This window comes from Mirounga angustirostris, unplaced genomic scaffold, assembly GCF_029215605.1.
Source record: "Mirounga angustirostris isolate CCGP_5_RB_7025 unplaced genomic scaffold, mMirAng1.0.hap1 SCAF_13, whole genome shotgun sequence".
Taxonomy (NCBI): domain Eukaryota; kingdom Metazoa; phylum Chordata; class Mammalia; order Carnivora; family Phocidae; genus Mirounga; species Mirounga angustirostris.
This window is the reverse complement of record NW_026991721.1, coordinates 24,424,394-24,449,014: the sequence shown is the minus strand read 5'-3', so window position 1 is coordinate 24,449,014 and position 24,621 is coordinate 24,424,394. Positions and strand designations below refer to the sequence as shown.

The 24,621-nt window shown below is 35.8% G+C and overlaps 1 protein-coding gene across 2 annotated transcripts in view; it reads left to right on the top strand.

The window, feature by feature from the left end:
- Positions 1–24,621, top strand: part of PDHX (pyruvate dehydrogenase complex component X) — a 65,555-nt gene that overhangs the window by 19,626 nt on the left and 21,308 nt on the right. For both annotated transcript variants that reach the window (XM_045893915.3, XM_064576675.1), the window contains exons 3-6: positions 10,107–10,207; positions 15,989–16,188; positions 17,948–18,046; positions 24,220–24,394. In XM_045893915.3, the coding sequence (XP_045749871.1) occupies positions 10,107–10,207; positions 15,989–16,188; positions 17,948–18,046; positions 24,220–24,394 (575 nt within the window). The remainder of the gene's footprint in view (positions 1–10,106; positions 10,208–15,988; positions 16,189–17,947; positions 18,047–24,219; positions 24,395–24,621) is intronic.

Genomic DNA, 24,621 nt, shown 5'->3' with positions numbered 1-24,621 from the left:
AGGGGGAGGGGAAATCAAGAAGTTAGGTTTAGGCTTTGATGTGGTAAATTTGAGATGCCTATTAGACATTGAAGCCCAGGTGTTGAATAGACTATCGGTTGTAGGATTTGAAGTTCCTGAGTGAAGTCTGACTCGGAGATAGAAATTTGAGAGTCATCAGTATATGGATGGAATTTAATGCCATATGATAACAGGCAAATTCATTTTTTTGACTTGAGATCTCTATGGAATAAGAATGCCTACTCCCTTGAAAATTTGCTTTCATAGTCCTGTCCTCATGAGGCTTTGAGGTTCACATCTATAGTACTTGCATTTTCTGGGAACCCACAAGCAGAGGTAAAGTGGTTCTGGGCTGATAATCTTCCTGGGTTACCTGGCAGAAGCCATTATTCTGGAAAAACTCAGCCTCTAGTCCAAGCCATATAAGATTCCCAGATAAAGTCCTACTTATGAAGAATTCACAATCTCAAATTTAATAACAAAACAGGTCTAGATCTATAAGAACTTCAGTTAATTGGAATTACTAGATACATAAAACTGTTTGAAATGACTAAACATGTAAGAGAAGGAATTGAAAATCTGAAAAGAGGCAGACACTCTCCAGAAAGTCTAGGCAGATTTGAAAAGGACAAACAGAACTTCTAAGAATGAAATCTTTTATCTCTGAAATTAGAAAACGAAAAACTCAAGGTTGTGTTAAAGTGTAACTGAGCAAAGAATTAGTGAACAGAAGTTCAACCTGAGAAAATTAGTTTGCATGTAGCCGAAAGAGATAAAGCAGTAGAAAATATGAACAAGAAGTTGAGAGATGGGGAATAATATGAAAATCATCCAGTAATCCAACAGCAGGAATTCTAGGAGGAGAAAGAAGAGAGAATGAGAAAAAGGTAATATTCAAGGCAAAAGTGGCAGAGAATTTTCTAGAATTTGAGGAGGACATAGATCACATAAATGAAAGAGCCAGTGCTTCATTAGGAAGCACTCTGAGCAATTGGCTCTGCATGACTGCTGTCTTTTAAAATAATCACCAGTATCTAAGAAAGTTTCACTTTTACAAATATAATCAATTGGAATGTATTTTTAGGTTTCTTTTTCCTGATGAATTACAGAGCTTTGGCTATTTCCACATTCAGTATGACAGAGTGTTGGTGTCATTACATAATGATTCAGACGCAGAACAGCCTTTTAGGGTTATTATAAAAAGATTAAATTTTTTCACATTTTGAGGCAAGTAGATAAGGATTCTTTGGACCACATTTATCTTTCAGACTTCTAGCTCACTGGCAACCTGATAACTTATTCACATCCATTAGAATAGGGAGAGTATGATGGAGAGCCAGGAGACATACGGTCTCATCATTCTGTTCTTTTTTCCTTTTCATGACAATGTGCTATTTTCACATAGGACAAGCCAGGATACGCTGTAAGCCCTTGGAGCATGTTTCCCTGAAGGTTGTTCTTAAAATTGTGTTCTGCCAACTGAAGAGAAATGTTCCTTTACTAATATACTATAAATAATTGAGAATAATCTTAATCTTTGGTGCTCAGTAATTCACCATCTTCTTACTTTAAGTTGATCATGTTCATGATTTCATTGTGATCTTTTGAGCATAACTTCTTTTCATTAACATTTATGTACAGTATGCATGTGACTATATGTCTAAGTATGTCTGGGGCTTGATACATTTATGATAACTTGGTTCAGTCATTCTATATTAAAAACATTTCAATTCTTGCATCAAACCTTATGTATACCATTTTGTCCAGCTGTCTCCTGCAGCTTTTTTAAAACTGTGTTTTAAAAAAAATTGATCTTGAGATTTTTTAATGCATGGTCATTGTTATTTGAAACAATGAGTTTAGACCTTCAGATGTTCAGAGGATTGAATTTTTGTTCATAAAAAAGAACAGTGTTATATCTAATTATAAATTTAGTTTATTTTTAAGGCTAACGATCTTAAAACCTTTAATGGATAGCAGTTCGGTCTTACAAACTTTTAACGATTTCTTGAAAATCGGAGACTCTGTAATTCACAACTGTTATTACTAATGCTTTGGGGGGGTGTTGGGGGGCGTGTTTTAAGCAAAGGTGATAAAGGTGCAGTGAAAGGAACTCTGGCCTGGAAATCACAGTTTGTCTTTTGGGGTTCCCACTCTGCCATGAAATATCTGGGGGTGAGTTGAACTAGTTAAAATCTAAGGTATTTTAGATTTAGAATTCTGGCTTTAGAATTCTATGGTAACTCAATTTCGTTTTGTTTTGTTGGAGTCTCGGAAATATGCAATAATATATACATTTCTTCCCATCCTTGTTGATCTAATGATTGTTAACAAAGCAGCTTTATAATGAATAGTACAATACTTAATTTCAGTCTGGGATTAAGTAAGGAGTATGCATTGTAAAATTGGTGGAGAAGACACTTCATAAGTGATAGGTAACATGTACAATGTCAGAATCTCTTGAAAGGTGAGCTGAACTGTAATTTCACATCTTTTTTACAAGTTTGTTATTTGGAGAGAAAAATGTGCTTCAGATATTTTCAGTTTAATGAACATGGATATAGCTTATTTTTTCATCAATTGAAATCAAATCTGTTCAAATAACAAAGGGAAGAAAATATTCTTGTTTCCCCGCTTTTGTGAGAGAATATTTGAGGGTATGAAAAACACTGTTTTCTCTCTGAGATATTTTAGAGCATACCATGAAATGCTGGAAGAGAAGTTGGTTGAGGTAGTCCCGCAAAGGACTTACTGAGTGTGTGGAACTTCATCAGTGATGTTTGCTGCTGCCACTCTTGATGTTCTCCCCCAGAGACTGCACTTTATGTGGACGTTCCTTCTGTCATGTGACTGGGAACCGCCACTATCTCAAATAGCTTCTGTACAAGTCTTTAGACTAGATCTCATTAATGTGGATTATACAGGTCTGAAGTAAAACTGTTCGGAAGGAGTTCATCACTGTTGGAAGTGTTATCACGAGGTGCTGTTGTGGAGTCCCATGGGTCTCTGGATTCTGCTGAAGAAGAGCTCCCGATGCCTGTTGTTATTTCTGGGGATTTGTATCCATGTTTGTGGTGCTAAAATGGAAAACTTTTGAAACACGCATTTCATAAATAGCTTCACCATTTTTTTCAGTCTATTACTGTTTTAGCAGCTTTATTGAGGTACAGTTTACATACCATAGATTTTGCTGATTTTAAGTGCACAATTCCATGATTTTTAGTTAAGTAGAAGAGTTGTGCGACATCACCAAAATCCAGTTTCAGAACATTTCTGTCACCTAGAAGATCCCGGGTGCCTGACTGCAGTCACTTCTTTCTCCCATCCCTAGTGTGATCTGCTTTCTGGCTCTAAAATTTTGCCTTTCCTGGGCATTTCGTATAATAGAGTCCTATAATGTGTTGTCTTTTGTGACTGGCTTCTACCATTTAGCATGCTGTTGAGGTTCATCCATGTTGTAGCCTGTATCAGCAATGCCTTCCTTTCGTTGCTGAACAACACTGCATCTATGCTTTTTACATTTATTGTTCGTATTTCTTATCATGTTAGGATTTTAGAATTGGCGGGTGCAATTACTGATTGCCATTTTATTTAATAGAACTTTCTGTGGTGATGGAAATGTTCTGTGTCTGCCCTGCCCCATATAGTGGGTGACCCCAAGCCGCATGTGTGTTGAGCACTTGAAAGGCAACATAATAAGATGTTAGGGGCCAGAAGGATGTAAGGGAGGTTAACTTGGCCCAGCCATTTCCTTCTCAAACTGCTACTCCTGCCTTTAGCTCTCAGGTCAGGACCTCAGATGGCCAAGGAGCACAGTTGCTGGGGGTCTTTGGTCATGCAAATAATATTTTTTATTTGTGTAATGAGGTGAAAAGGGTTGACAAACACTGACTAGGGGCCCCTCCTCTGTCTTCCCACACTGCTGTAAGCCCTCATTGGGTGGGAAGGCCGTGGCCTGCTTGTTTGTACTCTTCAGTTACGTTAAGAACTTCTTGAAGCAGGTCTGTCTGATTTTATTTTATTTTTTTTTACCATACTGCCTTGTACAATGTCATTTACGTACTTAACTAGTATTTGTTGTGTAAACAATTGAATTATTTTTCTCAAATCATAGCTGTCATTATGCTCCAATTTAGCACTAAGAAGAGGTTTTTTTCTTTAATGTTCTTGGTCTTACAGATAAAAGCTAGCTCTCCCCCACCACTACCACCATATACACCTTTTATATAAAGACTTTTATTCTTAACTTTTGCCAGGACAAAATTATTTTGTTAAAGTCACAGGATGTATTTACTTCATAAACATGACCGTTGTGTTTGATCAAGACTATACTTCATACCCAGAATTTAAAAAGAGAAAGGGAAGCCTCTGTAACTCCAGGCCTCAGCTCCGACAGCCGCCCATCTGGACAAAGGAACCAACGATGATGCTGGCTTCGGTGCTGGGGAGCGGCCCCCGGGCGGGCCTCTGCTCTGGCCCCTCCTGGGGCCCGCACTCTCGCTCCGGGCCCGCTCCACCTCGGCTGCTGACATGCACCACGAGGAGATGGGGCAGGGACGCTGCAAAGCTGCCGTCTTCTGCAACACGGGCAGCTGAGGGTCTGTCACCCCCCGCCATCCATGATGCTCTGTCCTGGCTTTTCATTTTCAGCCTTCTCCTTTGGACTACAAACTCTTCTTGTTGTGCTTGTAACCAGTGCTTAGTAGAATGCCTTATATATTAATGTATACTAATTGTTGAATGATCTGTTTGAAATGAGAGTATGGGATAGGGAGTGAGAATGAGTCCTGGTTCTTAATGGTTCTCAATAACATACCTAATGTTTTTATCTAAAGATGTTGTGAAGTGTTTGAAGATGTATATGAAGAGTTAACCTAACATTTCCAGTTCCATGATCTTTTTTTTTTTTTTAACACCTGTGCATTCAAAACCTAAGTAATTTGGTCAAGATTACTTGTGTCAGAGCTTGGAATCAAACCTGTGTCTGAGTTCTAATACTCTGTTTCACAGCTTTTCTCAATTATAGCACTAACTTGTTAATTAATCAAAGCTAAAACTGAGGATATTTAGAATCATCATGGCTTATTATTAGTCTCAAAATTTTCTTTTGGTGTTTACATTATGTTTGATTATTGATAGCTAGTACCTTAGTTTCATAAAATTAGGGGTAATGTGCCCTTATATAATAATGCGATGTTTTAAACTGCTATGGTTTCTGGGGAAATTTCACTGTGTAATGGATTGATCCTTCTCTAGGTTTCTTTCCATTCTCTCTCTCGGCATCCTCATATAGCAAATATATATGTCTGTGTTATGTGAGTAGGTGTACATATAATTAAAACACCATAAAAAGGAAATAGGCTGCCCGAGATATTAACTGTTAGAAGCATGCTACAAATCAAATGTTAGAACCAAACGAAATATAATGATAGTTTGATGTAAACCTTATGATGACATGAGGATTTGTGAAATTACTATAGTTTTTTTCCCTCAAGCGTTTTCAGCGCAAACTCATTATGTGTGAAGCACTAGCTGGAGTCCAGGGTAATGAGGTAGAATGTAAAACACTTAAGATGTGTCCTGTTCCTGTTGTGAAGAAGCTCACAGCCTGGTAAATAGAGGAAAACCCAATTGAAAAAAAAAATAACAGTAGCTACATAACATTTTAGAATGCAATTTGTGATTCATTTCAAATTAATTACAACTGTTGTAGGAATTCAGGAATAGGAACAAAGTCATCTAGATTGATCGATGGCTGTCTATGGTTTGTTTTTTTGTGGGGTTTTATTTTTTTATCTATGGTTCTTAAAGGGTGTTTGGAATTTGTGGTAGGTGGACACAAGTGATAAAACGTCATCTTACTTTTTTCTTTCTTTTTAAATTTCTTATTGTTATGTTAATCACCATACATTACATCGTTCGTTTTTGATGTAGTGTTCCATGATTCATTGTTTGTGTATAACACCCAGTGCTCCATGCAATACGTGCCCTCTTTAATACCCATCACCAGGCTAACCCATCCTCCCACCCCCCCTCCCCTCTAGAACCCTCAGTTTGTTTTTCAGAGTCCATCATCTCTCATGGTTCATCTCCCCCTCTGATTCTCCCCCTTCATTCTTCCCCTCCTGCTATCTTCTTCTTTTTTTTTTTTTTTTTTTTTAACATATATTGTATTATTTGTTTCAGGAATACAGATCTGTGAATTTTACTTTTTTCTTATGGGCAGAATTTCTAGGTGTCTAGAAGTATTGCTAGGTGGCCTAGTTCAATTGTTTTTTCCATGGTTACAGAGAAACATAAGGGTGTGATTTTTTTTTTTTCCTTTTGAAATACACTCTTTTTTTTTTCTTTTTTTTGAAATACACTCTATTTTAACTATGAAAACATCTGCCATTATAAAGAAGTATGTAAGATGATATAATCTGCTTTCTCTGTGGGACGTACAAGGTTCCTTTTGGGTCTGATTTCTGCTTACCTCACCAGCCTAATCTCTCATTGCTTCTCTCAGGTACTATTACCCAGCTCCTCCAAAGTTTCCTGTTCTCTTTTGCCTCCTGGGCTTTGGGTATGTTGTGCCTTCTGCTTGGATCACTGCTTCTTTACTTGATTGTCTTCTCGTCTTTTCAGGCTCAGATTATATATATGTATAAATAGTATGTATATAATATACATAATTATGTAAATATATATATTCTTTTTTTAGGAAGCCTTTCACCTTGCAAAAACTAAATTAGATACCCCTCCTGAATGTTCCTATGGCATCCTAACTTCACCCGATCCCACCATAATTTCCAGTTAATTGTCACTAGGTAGAAAGCAAGCTTCTTGAAGTTAGAATGTTAACTTCCCTTCCCACCCCCCCACCCCACCCCCGCTGTATCCTCAGTACCTTAAAGCATTTTTAATAAATATTTGTTGAGTAGAAAAATCTCTTCAGGGTTAGTTAGGCTAACAGTCACCTTTTAGGTGTTTCATAAATATCATCTAACAGATAATGTTGATTTCATTAAAATAGTTTATATTGACAGTTCCAGACTGTTTTAACCAAAGATAATATAACCATCTATGTGACCATCTTGGTATACAGGGAAGTAGTTTCTGTACAGTAAACTTCCAGAGCATATTTATTGTAGTGTTTTAGATTTTCCTTCATGTTCTTTTATTGAGTGTGCCTATGAAAACTGCAGTACCAGCTATTTTTGGTATATGTGTGAGGGAGTGTATTTGTATGTTACATGCTTTTCTATACTTGTATTTTTATTCTGGTTTTGTTTTAGGTCTGTCTCTTGTAAGCCACATTTATCCAGATTTTATTTTTTTGTAATCATTTTGATAATTTCTGCTTTTAGTAGGTTGTTTTAATCCGTTTATTACAATTACTGATACATTTGGACTTATTTCTACAATTTCGGTGTGTTTTTTATTTTTTTCTTTTCATGTGTCTTCAGGTGGGTGATAGTTTTTATTTAATGTTTCCTCTGCTTTGCAGAATGCTGTAGATAATATTTCTATTTTGGGGGGGTGTACATCATTAATTATTTTGGATACATATTTAATTAAATTTTGCCAATAAAATCTAGAGTTATTTAGCATTTTTTTCTGCCTATTTATATCAAAGTTCTTTTAATGCTTTAACTATCAACTAAACATTTCCTTATCCAGCTTATTTTTTTTTAGAGTTTGAGTTTTGCATTTTTTAAACCCTCAGAAATTAGCTTTTAAATGATTCATAGTTACCATTCTATCAGTTTCTGTAGTAACTTGTTTCATGTAGTCCATGGGTCCCCTCCTGTGTCCATTTTTCTTCTTGATGAACTGCATTTTTTAATAGCTCATCGATAGGTGGTAAATTTTCTTAGCCTTTTATGTCTAAAGAATCTTTTTTTTATGAAAGGGAAGGTGGGAAGGGCAGATGAAGAGAGAGAGAGAGAGAATATATTAAGCAGGCTCCACACCCAGAGCAGAGCCCGACACGGGGCTCGATTTCACAGCCCACAACCCTGAGATCGTTACCTGAGCCGAAATCAAGAGTCAGACACCTAACTGACTGAGCCACCCAGGTGCCCCCCCTTTCCTTTATTCTAGAATGATGGTTTGGTTACATATAAAATTCTAGACAGTTACTTTTCCTCAGCTTTTCGAAGATACTATTCCATTGTCTTCTGACCTTTATTACAGCTTCTGAGAAGTATGCTTTCTGTCATTCCATTGATGTAATCTGGTTTATTTTCCTCTGATAGGTTTTAAGATTGTTTTTATTGTATGGAATTTCACTACAGTGTATCTAATGTGAATTCATACAGTCTAATACTTTTTTTCTGCTTTTTTTTTTTTTTAGTGAAGTATAAATTGAAGAAAGTGTAAGCTCAATTAATTTTTACTTACACATATAACCAGGTTACCACCACCTAGTCAAGATTCATAATTCATATTTCCAGCGAGCTACAAGGCTCCCGGTGCCCCTTCCTAGTCAATACATCATAGGTTACAATTATCTAACTTCATTCAGAGCTCTTTCATGTTGAGGATATGTATTTCTTTTCCACTGTAGACAATTCTCAGCATGTATCTTTTCATGTATTGCTTTTCAACTATTCCCTCCAGTCTTCCCTTGGAAAATCTATTAGATAAGCATTGCAGCCTCAATCTGTGTCTCTTACTGCTTTCTTCTATTTTTAATCTTTTTTTTCTGCCTGTAGTAAGTTCCAGGGAGTTCCTTAATGCTGCCTTTATAATTCACTTTACTATGTCTAGTCTAGAATACATCCCAATGATTGTTTCTTTTTATTTCAATGACTATTTTTCATTTCCAAGATTTCTAATTAGGTTTTCCTTCCTATGTGATGTCATTTTGTTTCATTTCTGTACATTGTTTTTTATCTCTTGTTCTTGTGATGGATCTTTTACCTTCATTTATGTTTCTGAACATCCTCAAAATACTTACTTAAAAATCTCTGGCAGGTTGCACTAAATGAATTTCATCTGAAATAAGTTTGTTTCCATTATTGGTTTTGTGGTTTTCTTTCTTAGCATTAAATTTCTTCAAATGTTTTGGAACTTTGTTTGTTTGTTTGTTTGTTTGTTTGTTTATTTAAAAAAGGCTTTTTGTTTGTGTTTCAGTGTCTTCCCACCTGCCCTCCACTTTCCCTTTCCCCACCCCCAGTCTAGGGATTTTGCTATTGATATTGCAAATAGATGCGGTAATGGAGCCAGAGGGTGGCTTGGCTCAGATCCTGGTACTGAGGTAGTGTTTTTGTTCCCTACCTTCCTAGACCTACAGTTCTGGTAAAAGCCATAGTCCTAGTCAGCAGGTCTTGATTGCCCCCTTTATTGGCCTTCTGTTATGACTAGAGTCACTGACCCAGCCCTAGCTTTAAGGGGAGATTCTGATTTGCATCCCTGTCTGCAGCAAATCACTTTTAGTTCTCTTTATTCCAAAGGAAACCACTGCATTCTCCCTGCTAACCTCCTCCCACTCCACCTGTTTCTAGATTCAGAAACAGCAAGTCAGATCTTGCTCAACATTTTTGAGTTTCCATATTGTTTCTGTTGCACAGAAATGTTTCTTATTTGACCTCAGTTGTGTCTTTGACATTGTCTCTTTTTGTTTAATATGCTTTATTTATTTATGCTCTGCAGTGCCAACAGGGTTTCTGAATTTATGCTACAATGTTAACCAAGAAGTGCTATTAATTGTAAAACTTTTCTCCTCATGGAATAATAGTCAAAACATAATAAAAAAGAAAGGAATAGATCTGGAATTGATTTGTTTGGAAGAGAATATGCATTCATTGCTATTGTTTCTAGAGTGTGATCTCATTATATCTGTTCAATAATCTTTTGTAATTGTTGTTTTTATTATAACAAATGTAGTTTATGTCCATTATAGAGCTTTTGGAAAATACAACAAACCATACATAATATACACACATGCAAACACACACTCACATACACAATGAAAATTACTTGTAATTCCACAGCCCAGAGCTAGGTACTGAATATCTTGGTATTCATTATTCATGTTTTATACACTTAAACACACACTCAAACCCACATACTAACATTCATATTTTAAAAAACAAAACAAACCCAGTCTTGTTTTATAGGTGAAGCTGTGAGTGCTGGAGATGCCTTATGTGAAATAGAGACTGATAAAGCTGTGGTTACCTTAGATGCAAGTGATGATGGCATCTTGGCCAAAATAGTGGTAAGTGTTTATTTTGATTGTCTTCAACGGGATGAAGATCTCTTAAATGTGAAGTTCTTTGAATTAAAGTCACCTTTTATTTTTACCACTGTATTTATAATGTCATGTTATCTGTATCTACATAATATATTTTTATTATTTTTTATTGTATTTATTTATTTATTTTTAAAGACTTTATTTGAGAGAGAGAGAAAGAGAAAGCACAAGCAGGGGGAGGGACAGAGGGGGAGAGAGAATCTCAGGCAGATTCCATGCTGAGCATGGAACCCAACCTGGGGCTAGATCTTAGGAACCTGAGATCATGACCTGAGCCAAAACCAAGAGTCAGATGCTTAACCCACTGAGGCACTCAGGCACCCTGTGATTGGCAAATTCTTTAACCTCTATGGGCCTTTTCCTTCATAATAAAGTAGAGATAATAATAATATCTACACCATGGAGCAGTAGTAGAGATTGAGATAATACATATATACTCATTAAGGCTTGTCACCCACCAAGCATCAGGAAATATTGCTACTCTAATTATTATTATAATTACTCACTCAGCTCTTGGTGACCATTAGCCCCTATGTCAATCTATATGTTTATCTAATAATTTGTATTGGTTGTTTGCAACTGAACAATAAGTATCCATTCATGCCTCTGTAGTTTGATTTGTACAGAGACGCTGCATATCTGTTATAGTCCATTGTTGATACGTTTTTAATTCTGAGATGCCAGCTCACCTCTGTTTTGGGAATGGATAACAACACCTTTCTTTGTACATTTTATCCAAAGACCACAATTTGGAATGTTATAATCTAATTAGATGTAGATCTATACACAGTTTTTCACTCGTGTTTCTTACTGAAAAATCCTTTTCCCTTTTTTCATCATTCATATGCAAACAAATCTCCATGTTTTTTACATTCTAATTATCAAACTTCCTTTACTTGTCATCTACATTATTAATAGCCATGTTAAAACACCGTGTTGAAAATACTTCTTGGAGGAAATATGAATGGAAAGCTAAAATTTCTATACCTTCATAACAAGGAAAATGTAATTATTCTCACCAAAAATAGTTTCTTCAACTAGTTTGTGCAGCATTTTGAAAAAGGAAAAGATTGTTTGAATCACCATATGTAATAAACCCAGCTACGTTTTATTGTGTATGCTTTTGGCAAGCTGTGTTCTTGGCCCTAGCTCTGGATTGTTTGACTATGAAAGTCTCCCAGAATTGATAGCTTTTCCCACTTAGCTGCTTCGTAATGCATTTCAAATTGCTAACAGTGTTATAGGTCAGTAGTGCCTATTCATCTGGCCCCTAATGCTCTGAAAAGCTAGGGGGCTGAGGGGGAGATATGATTAATAAGGGCTTTAGCAGCACAAATGGTTACTTCCTTGCCAAAGAAAAGATTGTATGTGTATTTTAGGGCTTTATGGCTTTATTATTATTCCACATGCGTTTTGAATAATAGGAATGGGAGTCTATTCATGTCACAATGTAACAGTTTTATGGAGGAAAAAAATCAGGGTGATATTAGGTGACATCACTGGGGTGTTTTAGTCTTTCACCCCTCCCCACTCTCAGCTCTCTCCATTCCATGCAGGTTACACCTTTGTCTTTCATTGTGGAATAATTCTCATATGAGCACACATAATAAACTGATTTTAATAAGAATACTTATCCGAGATCTTTACTTTCAGAATCAAGGAGGTGGAGATTGATCTTATTAAAAGGCAAGTGATGATATAAAGCTCTAGTTTTTAGCTTGTGCACATTTTTGAAACCATTAGAAATTATTACCTATCTTGCTCTTCATGGAGATTTGTTTGCATAGTCTTGGAAAGGTTTTTGTATTCTTCCTCTCCCCCTGCCCAATTTCATATCTCTTTGTTCTCATTCGTAATTTTTGCATCTGATTTCCATTTTATATAAAATAATACTTATTATATTTCAGTTAGAACCAGAAAAAAGCTTAGAAGTTTTTAATAATGTTAAAGAATAATTGCTGTCAGTGTAGATAATTTTATGATCCATTTCCAGTTTAGTTCAGTTAATGAGAAAATTGTTAAATTCTTATTTAATCACTAGTAAATTGTACAGAAAACCTTAAATTTTTACTCAGGTATTAGTTCATAAGCTTAGTCTTAAATTTATTCAGCAAATTGGACAGCAGGCATTTTAAATGATGTTAATAAAGTAGACTATTAGGATGACATATTTGGGGGTTTTGTTTTGTTTTGTCTTTAGAGGGGGAAGGGGAAGGGCAGATGGAAAGGGAGAGAGAGAATCTTAAGCAGGCTCCATGCCCAGTGTGGAGCCCAGTGTGGGGCTCTGTCTCACAACCCTGAGCTCAAGAGCTGAGCCAAAATCAAGAGTCAGATGCGTAACTGATTGAGCCACCCAGGCGCCCCTATTTGGAGAATTTATTAAAGATTGTCTGGTTTGGCTTCTAACATTTTAGGGTTACTATATGATTTGTTACAAACCAGGATACTTTAGAGGGTGAAAAGGGTGTAGGATATTAAGATTATTTAAACTTACATAAATTTTTGACATTTTAATTTATTGACTGCAAAACATTCATTGATAGATTTTTATTATATTGGTAGACCATTATTTTTCAAAATAATTTTCAAGACTAGAATTCTTTCTGAAAACTAAAATCCATGGATATTAATGCAAAATTTTAAAAAATACTTCCTTTAGGGGCACCTGGCTGGCTGAGTTGGTGGAGCATGCGACTCTTGATCTCTGGGTCGTGAGTTCAAGCCCCATTTTGGGAGAGCTTACTTAAAAAAGAAGAAAATGCTTCCTTTTGTTGATACTCCTAAAATTAAAAAATAACAAAGAATAATTATTTTTGGTACTAGTCATGTTCTTCAATCAATTTCTTAGCTGTATCTTACTCTAATACTGTGTCACTAGTGTTTCTCTAAAGAATGTATTCTTTTCTTTTTCAAGAATGTGTATTTTTTCAATATGATTTTATTGTTAGGTCCCTTTCCCCCCTTATTTTTCATTAAATTGCCTGAGTCACCTTCAAAGATGCATTTCACTGTTCCCAAGTTTATGGTTGAAATTTGACGTTGTGAGACCTTCAATTGATTCCTCTCTGTAGACTATAACATTTTTAATTGAGAAAATAACCCTCAAAGCTCAGAGCAAATTGACTAAATGGGAGATATTCTCAGTTCTAATATTTTCATGTTGAAATGGGTAAATGACGCATTAAAATGGTAAATGAGTCTGTGTTCCCTGTGAATTAAAAGCTAAATGAATTATAACCCAGTCTATATCTTCTCCCCTTTAAGCTTGTTTTTTAAAGTAGGAGCATGATCTTGAACTGCTGTATGATCATTTTGGTCCTGTGAATGCAGTTTACAGATTTGGTACTTGGTGTGCTGAATGCTATCTGTAATGTCAGACTGGATTTGAATCTTGGCTGGATACCTCCTGGTCTTATGATCTTGAGCAAGTCCTTCAACCTTTCTGTGCTTCAGTTTCCTTATCTGTACTTGAATAATAATAGCACTTACCTCCTAAGGTTGTTAGGAGAATTAAATGAGTTGACATAGTGCTAGAACAGTGCCTGGCACTTGACTGCCAAACTGTTAGTCAAGGACTTAATGAGTGTTTTTTCTCCCCCTCTGCATTTTTAACTTGTCGTTGATTTGTTTTCAGCTTCAGTGTTTCTTATGTATCTTCCTTTCAGACCAAAGTTAATTTGCATATAAGTTAAAATGTTTATCTTAAAGAATATAGACAGTTTCAAACCGTTCAGTGGTTGAAACCATGATAGAAAAGTTTTACTAAGTTTTCTTTTTTTTTTTTTTTAGATATCTTGTCTTAGAGGCTTTATTAACATATAACGTATTATATTTTACTAAACTTTCAAACCCAATCAGTCATGTGACTCTGCTCCTCTCCATTAACCGCCGTGCGCGCTCCTTCTGTGTCAGCAGCTTTCACACTGTTTAACTCTTACAGAAGAAACTATTTAACTTACTGATTATTTTTTAACATCACAATCAAAACAGAGTTTTTACCAGCACCTTTAATGGAGTGAATCCCCTCAAACTATTTCTCTGTTGGGAGTTTCTGCTGTACAGATTTTGTCTCTCGACTTCAGCATCTCACATCCTCCGGGGCGCTGGTGAGCTTAGGTGGGCAGTCTTTAGCACATTTGCAGGTGATTCATGTCAGCCTATGGGAATGTCTCTTGTAAAGAAAGAGGCTCTATCCTAGGGGTCTGTGCCTTGAGATGGAGTTCAGCCCGTGCATGGGTGTCTGGAGAAATAGGTGCCACAGGTTTCCCATTTGTTGTCCCATGTTGCTGTCTACTCCCCAGTTCCGCCAGCCTCATGCTGGGCCTTTAGGTGCCACTTTCCAACCCTTACCAGTGGACATTCTGAAGGTCCACTCTTGATCCATGTTGAGTGTTGTTTTTTTTTTTAAACAAAATTTTTATTTAAAATAATATTAACTCATCTTTTTGACATAATAGTAAAAAAAAATGAGTAGTACATAGAACTAAAACTTTTTAGGATGTGACAAACAGCTAAACAAATTGTTCTTGGGCTGTTTAGTTTTTTTTCACAGCTTGTAATTCATTACATGTCCTTATATTCTGTACTCATTTCTTATATATATATTTTGCTTCACTGAAGCATTATTTCTGTTCTTCTCCATCAGTAATTAGTAAACTTACAAAGCTTCCTAATTACCATGACTTATGCCTTATTTATTTTTAGAATAGTGCACATACTAATAAGCATCAAATTTAATGTTAATCAGAAATGTCAAGTCCATTTTAGGAGTTATGTTCTTACTTACAGTTACTATATTAGTGAACATCCTACAGCCTCTCATTCTATTATTCATTAAATTACATCTGTAATGAACTTTATTTAATGTAATTGAAAGAGAATAATAAAAATTTTAAAGGAATGACATTTTCTTCCAGTACTGAATTTAAAAACATTGTCATCTGAAGGTCCCCTAGGGACTTCTCTTACTAAGTAAATAAAAATCAGCCCTTTCTTTAAAAGCTAATGCTGCTGAAATATTTGAAATACGTATGTTTGTTTTTTTAAACTTCAATCTTATTTATCCTTTTAATTGGCATTATCTATGAAAGATTGATTAGCTGAGACACCACCGTGTCTCTGATGTACTTACAAAAATTCATGGGGTTTTATTTCTCAGGTTTTGTAAATAGATACATATGGAAAAATTAAGTATAGGGAAAGACAGAAACCAACATTAACCAGAGTAGTTAACCAATTCTGTTTATATGATGGGATATACTTTTTTCCAGAGACTAAATTTACTGAATACATTTTACATTAAATTAATGTTAGTAATAGGACTAATTTAGGGTACTTAATTCATTGTGAGCTCTTGGAATTTCTAAGCTATTATAACAAGAAACTATCTGGGAAAGACAAATAGTTGAAGTAAACCAGTCTCCTGTTTTTGATTTGTACTGATTGACATCAAAAGGAAGATGGTAATGATTGCTCTTATATATTTGGAAGCTGTCAGAGGAGAATTTCTAGATTTTTTTTTTAGGATATAGCATTAATAACTGGGATGGGAAGAGTGGTGAAGGAAGGTATACGTGGGGGAAGGTAAGAAAGGACGGTGGTGGGTAGAAGGAGGAGGCAGGCTGACTTGGAAGCAGATTTTAGCTCAAATTAAGAGATCTTTCTAATCAGTACAGAATTATTTAAACTACTTCATATGGTCACGAGCCTTTCCATCTCTGCAATTATTTTCTTTTTAAAATACAGGTTGAAGAAGGATCTAAAAATATACAACTAGGTTCACTAATTGGTTTGCTAGTTGAAGAAGGAGAAGATTGGAAACATGTTGAAATCCCCAAAGATGTAGGTCCTCCATCACCAGCTTCAAAACCATCAGTGCCTTGTCCCCCACCCGAACCACAAATTTCTCCTGCTGTCAAAAAGGAACACACATTGGGAAAACTGCAGTGAGTATGCTTATTTGGATGCTGATGTTAAAAAGAAAAAAAGAAGTTACAGCAGCTTTTAGGATATTTCAGTCATTATATTTAAAACATCTTTGCACCTTATGTAGGAAGTGGCTGATATTCCCTTTTTTTCTTAGGTGACTGAGGCCTAGGAATGATTCTTTTACTGTCATTGTTCATTCAACAAACAAACAGTTATTGAATACGTGTCATGTTCCAGGTAGTATGAAAGCCCTGCTCACCCGGTGGAGAACAAAGCAAGTAGTCTTTGTCCACGTTGAACTTGAAGTAGGTTTTAGGATTACAGGATGGAATTCAATATACCAGACTTCATATCATGTTTCTGTCCATGGAATTCTAGTTACTGTAATGTGAATTCCAGTTTTAAATGTACAACTGACATAAAATGGAATTACCATCTTAACATGCATTCCTTTACAACTATATTGCATTTGAGTGTCCGACACAGACTAGAGCTCAATTTTGTCCCTATATAACACCGATACTTAGTAAACACCATTTCACTTCAGCCTTACATAGCTTTAATTGATGGATTCTGAAAATTTTAACAAGTTCATTTATTTAACCTTCTCTATAATTATACAAAATTACTTTTTCTTTATAAGAAAAACTTCTTCATTGAGAAAGGTCCTCTTAAGAACCACTTTTGAATTTAAATAAAAATGCAGACCCTTACCATTTTAAAATTTTTTTCCTTTAGTTTACCAGTGTCAGTTCTTGTCAGTGTTTTTGAAGTGCTGAGTTGTAAATTTCCATGTTGATGGGGATATAGAGAAACTAGAACCCTCGTGCACTGTTGGTGGGAATGTAAAGTGGTGCAGCCACTATGGAAAACAGTATGGCAATTCCTCAGAAAAATAAGAATAGAATTACCATATGACCCAGCAATTCCTCCTCTGGGTATATACTCAAAAGAATTGAAAGCAGGAACTCAAGGAGATACTTTACAGCCATGTATAGCAGTATTATGCACAGTAGCCAAAAGGTGAGAACAACCCATGTGTCCAAAATATGCTATATACATACAACGGAATGTTACTCAGCTTTGAAAAGGAAGGAAATACTGACACACGTACCATGACATGGATGAACCTTGAAGGAATTATGCAAAGTAAAATATGCCAATCACAAAAGAACAGACATTGTGTGGTTCCACTTATGTGAGTTACCTAGAGTAATCAAATTGGTAAAGACAGGAATGCTAGCTGCTTGGGGCAGGGGGTGGGGCAGGGAATGGGGAGTTATTGTTCAATGGGTACAGAGTTTCAATTAGAGAATGAAAATTCTGGAGATGGATGGTGGCAGTGGTTGCACAACAGGTTAATTGTACTTAATGCCACTCAGTTGTATGCCTAAAAATGTTTAAAATTGTAATTTTTTTGTATGTTTTACCACACAGAGAAAAATGAAGGAACAGTATAGTTAGTTCCTTATTGATGTGTTGGATGAAGAGCCATGTGAAAAATTATTAATCAAAATAGAAGCTCTCTCCTTTTGAATATTTACTCTTATTAAAGGAATATTTTGAAATAGTAACTAATTAAATTTGTATGAAAATATTTGGTAGTAAAATAAACCAGATTAGTACAGATTAATTTATTTGTGACTATGGGAATCATTTTAACTTTATTATAAATTTTTATTTTGCTAATTATCGGTAAAACTTGATGTTTTAGGTATATTTGATTCAAATTATGAGTGTTTATTAGTTTCCTTAATCTTCACGTTTTTTTCTTAGGTTCCGTTTAAGTCCAGCTGCCCGTAATATTGTGGAAAAACATGCCCTGGATGCTAGCCAGGGCACAGCCACAGGTCCTCGGGGGATATTCACTAAAGAGTATGTTTGTGCTTTTTGTAACAACCGATTCCATTATTTATCATGATCAGCTTTTTCTGAAAGTATTTAAAGAAGAGCTTATTCAGTGTTAAGATTTAAGAGGACATATACCGTTCTTTTGTATTTTCAATTGCTTTTGTGAGTGCAAAATTATATTCTGTGCAAGGGTTGTTTCAGAGTAATTACAGCATTAGTGAAGAATGGTTCTAATTTGGTAACTAAGCCAGATCCTTAGAAATGGTGATAAATGCAAAAAATTACGTGTAGAGTGCAGAGTGGTGAACCTTTATATTGTTTTACGTTTGTTTGAAATAAGCTTGTAATCACATTTAATTTTTTAAAACCTGGAAATATACTTTCAAAAATAATTTCATTCTTATCTGTTTGGATTTTAGTCACTTGTATGATCAAAGTGATTTCCATATGCAGTTGGCTCTTTTTGGATTTCCTTTTCTGGTCAACTGTCCATGAGTTGGCACCATTGTTTAGTACCACACTCTTAATTATAAATATTTTATAGTAAGTTTTAAAATTTGATCGAGTTATCCTTGTTCTTCTTTCTCAATAGACCAGTTTTCTTGGCTGATTCTTATTTTATTATTTTTCCAAATGAATTTTAAACAATTCATTTGCCCTACTGGTACAGGGGAATGATGGTGTTTTTATTGGGATTGTATCACATTTTACAATTAACTTGGGGAAGAATTGGTATCTTGATGATCCTGAGTCTTCCTATTCAAGAACACTGATGTTTTTCCATTTGTTTACATTTTGTTTCTTTTAAGAGTGTATGAGAACAGATGGCCCCTGCTCTATTGAAACTTAATCAGTGGGGAAGGCAAAGATTAATCCTTTAGACATTTGACTAATGTAAAATTTCTGTAGAGGTATGTGTTATTTTAGAAAGAGAGAGAACAGGGAGAAGGAATGGGGCAGAGGGAGAAAGAGAAAGAGTCTTAAGCAGACTCCACACTGAGCATGGAGCCCAAAGCGACACTGGATCTCAAGACCCTGAGATCATGACCTGAGCTGAAACCAAGAGTTGGATGCTTAACCAACTGCACACCCAGGCACCCCTGTATTACATTTCTATTGGCGGTAATGTTAAATTCTTCAAATTGAGCTAACATTTTAAGGCAATATGCTTATTCCCCATTTACTATTGATAAAAAGTGATCAGTAATACTGGCTAAAATTTTTTAAGTTGAGATGAGCAAAGGTTATAAAACTATTAAGTGGCAGTGCTGGACCAACGGAAATTTCTTTTTTTTTCATTGGGTTATTTTACTCTTCATTAAAGCATTGGTTTAGGGCACCTGGGTGGCTCAGTCAGTGAAGTATCTGCCTTCGGCTTAGGTCATGATCCCAAGGTCCTGGGATTGAGCCCAGCATTGGGCTCCCTGCTCAGCAGGGAGCCTCCTCCTCCTCTCCCTCTGCCCCTCCTCCCCACTTGTACTCATTCTCTCTTTCCAATAAATAAGTAAATAAATAAATAAATCTTAAAAAGAAAGCACTGGTTTATTTTGGGGCATTTCTTTTATGGCGAGCAATCCAGGTTTAATTCTTAGCTAACCTCATTTATCTGTATTACAGCCTTATTGATTTGTTCATCAGACATGTGTATGTGGTTCTCTTAAACACACACTGTGAGTCCTGCCATATTACATGAGTTGGAGATCAACTGTCCTGACCTATGACTGAAAAGTAGTATTCTAGATTGTGAAATTTTAGTTAAAGGGCTTAAAAAGTTTCACTTAGCCATAAAATGTTAAAATTAAGTATCCTCATAGCCAGTTAAGCCTAGTTTTTCCCCCACATCCATCCTATTTGTACCTTGATTTTATTAATCTACCAGTCTATGTTTTAGTAAACTCTCCATAAAAATGGGATAAAGCAACTTTCTTTATAACCAAATAGACTTACCTGTATTTCTGAGGGATAGGGCGGAGAGTCTGTACTTAATTCATTAGTCATTGATCAAGATTTGGTGACATCTTTGGTAAAGTAATCATAGCTGTACCTTAGAAGGATTAATTTTGCATATTTGTAGAAGATACATTGGAGCAGAAAAAAACCTGAGGTTAGGAGATAAATTAATAGGCTTATAAAGTAATTCAGATAAAAGATAAAAAAATGCTTGAATGTAGGTGAAAGAAGTAGAGATTACTGATCTAGACAATGTTATAAGGACAGAATCCAGAAGCTTTCATGAAGGATTGAATGGGGAGCGTAGACCAGGATAGCAACGAATCAAGGAATGAATTTGGGATTCTGGTCTGGACGATGAAATTTTGGCTCCATGAACACAAATAAGGGCTTTGGGAAAGTATTTGTCTTGGTGGAGTGAGTGATATGTTAGCTCTGAAGCCTGTCGTCAGTGCTGACAAGCCCACAGGCATCAGGATCAGTGAGGTGACGGTTACTTGCAGGAGGAGACAGTTCGGGACTCGAGAGGGAGGTTTGGTAGGTAGTAGAGCAGTAGTTATAATTGAGATAATCAGGAGGTAAACTTTTAGAAGGCAGCTTTTCTTGTGTTGGAGGATATCTAGGAGCTGGATAAAAAGTTAAGGAACGTGTGATCTGAGAAAAGTCTTTTGAAGTCGGTTACTAGGTGATATTTTAGAAGGCAGTTCAGTGGTGTGACAGCAGAGGAATGAAATAGCCCTTTCTTCCTTTCTCCCTTCTCTTTCCATATGTGCTTACTATATATATGATGAACAAATAGCACTTTTTTTTAACCTGAATTGAAGTTATAATAGTAATGTAATATTTATTAAGGAAAACGAAATAGTATTGTCTTGCTGCATACCCAAAGGAAGCACTATTAAAATAGAGTTATATTTTTAATATTTTTGCCATCTTCCTCCTCCTAATTTCCAGTTGTCTTTCCTATCCTGATTCTTTAACTCTGCACCGTAAGAGAGTCAACCTTTGGTCTTCAAAATCTGACATATTACAAAAGATTTCATGAGAAAAATCGATCCTGAAGGCATGCATTATTTAGGATTTTTAATTTGTATACTACTAAAGATGCCTGTGTTTTAAGTTTAATATTAAGGTGGACCTCAGAAAAAACTTTGGCTTACTGTCGCCTACAAAAATGTCATCTTCTGATGAGATTGAAAAACTGCAGGCTGAGCTTCCCCCAAAATACCTTAGCACAAATTCTTGAAATTTGGAGGGACATCCTTCCTTCTTTCACTGTCAACTAAAAATGCAAGTAGAATAGAAAAATCAGTTCCAACTGCTGAGGAAGTGCCTCTGATCCAGTGTGTTTATGAAGTAAATCCTCAGTGTTAGGGTTGCTATTTTAAATGTTGCAGTAGAGCAAACATATTGCCCAAACATATTGCTCAGAATGTATGTTGCGCAAAAGCATATAGACTTGACTTTGCCTGTGTATGTAACTATTTTAGGAAAGCTAGTGCTGGGGCCACAGTTAGAGACAGAATACATTTAAGTTCTTTGCCAGTAACCTAACATCTTTTGTGTATCTGTGTCTTAAATCATAGCTGTAGTTAATGTTTGTATTCATATCACAGCATCAAAACTGATAGGTGTGACAGGTGAGCGTCTAGCAGGTTTGCAGTATTTCTTTTTAAAACTAAGTTATAGGGGTGCCTGGGTGGCTCATTCCTTAAGCATCTGCCTTTGGCTCGGGTCATGATCCCCAGGGTCCTGGGATCAAGCCCCGCATCGGGCTCCCTGCTCAGTGGGAAACCTGCTTCTCCCTCTCCCACTCCCCCTGCTTGTGTTCCCTCTCACTGTGTGTCTCTGTCAAATAAATAAATAAAATCTTAAAAAAAAAAAAAGAAATTATTTAAATAAATAAATAAATAAATAAATAAAACTAAGTTATAGCCCACCCAAATGAATTACTCTTTAAGGGATCCTGGTAAAGAAGGTTTTACCCTGAGTGAACTACCAGGGTATCTTCTGCCTTTATGCAGAAGTGTGACATATTTGTTTTTCTCCTAATTTTTAGAGCTTTTCATGCCCACCTCATTCTTCAAGTAGAATCTGATTCATTATTTCATGGACAGAAATCATTAAAAGCATTCTCTGCATTATAGAAACTAAATTGTTGGCTGTTATTAAACAGTAATTAACATTTATACTTTATGAGGTATGTAAGTGTAAAATCAGCAGTGAAAGTTTACCGTGAAGCGGTGGCCAGAACTGATTTTCTGTTTACTTGGTAATGATTAATGACTTCTCCTTACTTTTATTCTTTACCAAGAGCAGTTTTACCCAAGAATCTTAATTACTACAAGAATGAAACTAAATTGCCTATTTCTTGATAAAATAGTATTAGTTATGCTGATAATGAAATAAAAATGTGTTTAATGTGACCGATCTTTTCTTAAATAGACATATTCAGGCATTAATATTTTAGTATTTATGTTCAGTTGTTATTTTTGTTTGTTTATTTTTAACTGATGCCTGAGAGTAAACTGGTGATCCCCATATAAAGAAATGGATGTGTTTTGGATATGTCACTCTAATGCTAAACTTTAATTTGATTTAAAACCCAGATTAGTAATAGGTTTTATTAGATGTATTGAATTACCTTATATAATAGAAAGGGACTAGTAATGTTAGGCTATGACTTGTAAGAGCTCTTAAAAGCTAAATATCTTTTGTTGAAGGCATTTATTCTGAATCAACAGAAAAATCAGTGCTCATTTTTTAAGATTTTATTTATTTATCGGGCCTTCCCCGACCATCCGTCCTCTTTTCAAAGAGCCCCTCCTCTCACCTGTCACTGATGTCGTTATTCTGCTTTATTTTCTTCATAGCACATCACTACTGTCATTTGTTTGCCTGATTAATATAGACTTTTCTGTGGGATAAAGTGTCTTGTTTCACGCTGAATCCTCAACACCTGCAGTAGAGGAGGTGCTTGAGAAATACTGACTTACACTTAGAATTTAACCTCTCTAAGCCTACTTACTCATCGATGGATTGGGAGTAATAATACCTCCCTCACCGGGCTGGTGTAAGATTACATAATTAACATAAGCACAGTACAGGCTGAAGAGGCTCATTTTCTCCACTTTTACTCCCACTTTCAGTGCTTATCAGGGATCCAAGATGGTTAAACATTTAAGAGTTCTTCCGTCAATCTGACCTCTCTTGTTAAATGTCAGCTCTTTAATTTTGAAACAAGTAAGTTCATTGTTCTTAGTGTTAACTCCATGGACCCCTTTTTGGACTGGGTATAAAGCATGGACTCTCCTAACTAAAAACGGTATCAGTACTATGGGGGGGTTCCTCTAATAATGTGCCCCAGGTTGGAACATGCTTGCCTGGGTCAGTTTTCTATTACTGCATAACAAATTACTACAAACTTTTTCTAGGGATGTAATACATATGTGCAAATAAAATGGCACAATGGGGGAACAAAAAAGAAAACATTTTTTAAATGTAAAATTTTGTTTTTGGAAAGGGTTCTTTTGAATTGTCAGATATTATAATTTTTGCAAAAGCCATTTTGTTTAATAAGAGATTGTATTACTTCATACCCACTATAACTTAGCATAGATTGAAAGCTTGATATATGTAGTAATCTAATTAAATCCTTTTAAAAACCAAAGATACCTTTAATGCAAGTTAAGTCTATTACTAGTTTAGTTATCTTTCATTCTGAATGATGCTGTGGGTTAGGTTTATTTCATTGGATGGTGCTGACAACATATTGAGCAATATAAAATGGTGTGATTTCCTGGCCGTAAAAAGGGTAATTTGCACTAGAAAATCCAATGATTTAGTAAATATCCTAATGAAAGTTGTAACGAACTTGACATTTTCTGAATGCCATGTGAAAATTGACAAGTATAAAAAATAAGACTGTGGTTTAATTTATGAATTGTTCATCTATCAGATGATACCCCCCTCAAAAAAAGACTAGTTTCTTTTTTAAAGATACCTACACCCAATACTTTGATAATTTTGAATTGTTTAGTTTTTGAAAATGTCCAAGTATTGTAGTGGGTGAATAATGTGAATCAGCAGACCAGATAAGATTTGCTTGCTTAACTCAAATCATTCATTTTGCCTTATTTTAGCCTTAACATCTCTCTAGTTCACTACCTTCCCCCCACACCTCATCTCTGCTTTCTGAACATTCTGTTCCTTGTTGCTAATCATGGTTCTCTATCTGTAATCTTCAGGGATGCTCTCAAACTGTTCCAGTTGAAAGAAACGGGCAAGATTACCGAATCCAGACCCACCCCAGCCCCTCCAGCCACTCCCACAGTGCCTCTGCCCGCACAGGCCATACCTACGCCACCTTATCCACGGCCAATGATCCCACCGCTATCAACTCCTGGACAACCTAATGTAGCGGTAATATCATTTGAGTAGATTTGGGTTTTTTTTTTCAGATTTCAGTGAGAAAGAAAACAAGAACCATTACTGTCTCATTTACAAGTGGTTCTACCAGTCCATTTTAGTAGTAGCTGAAAGTGATAAAGAGGAAATACTCCAAATGCTTTGTTTTGCAGACTCCTAGCGCAAACCCGATTTGTTTGTATGGTGCTAACTTCCAAATTCAGTGCTGTATGTGTGTGCTC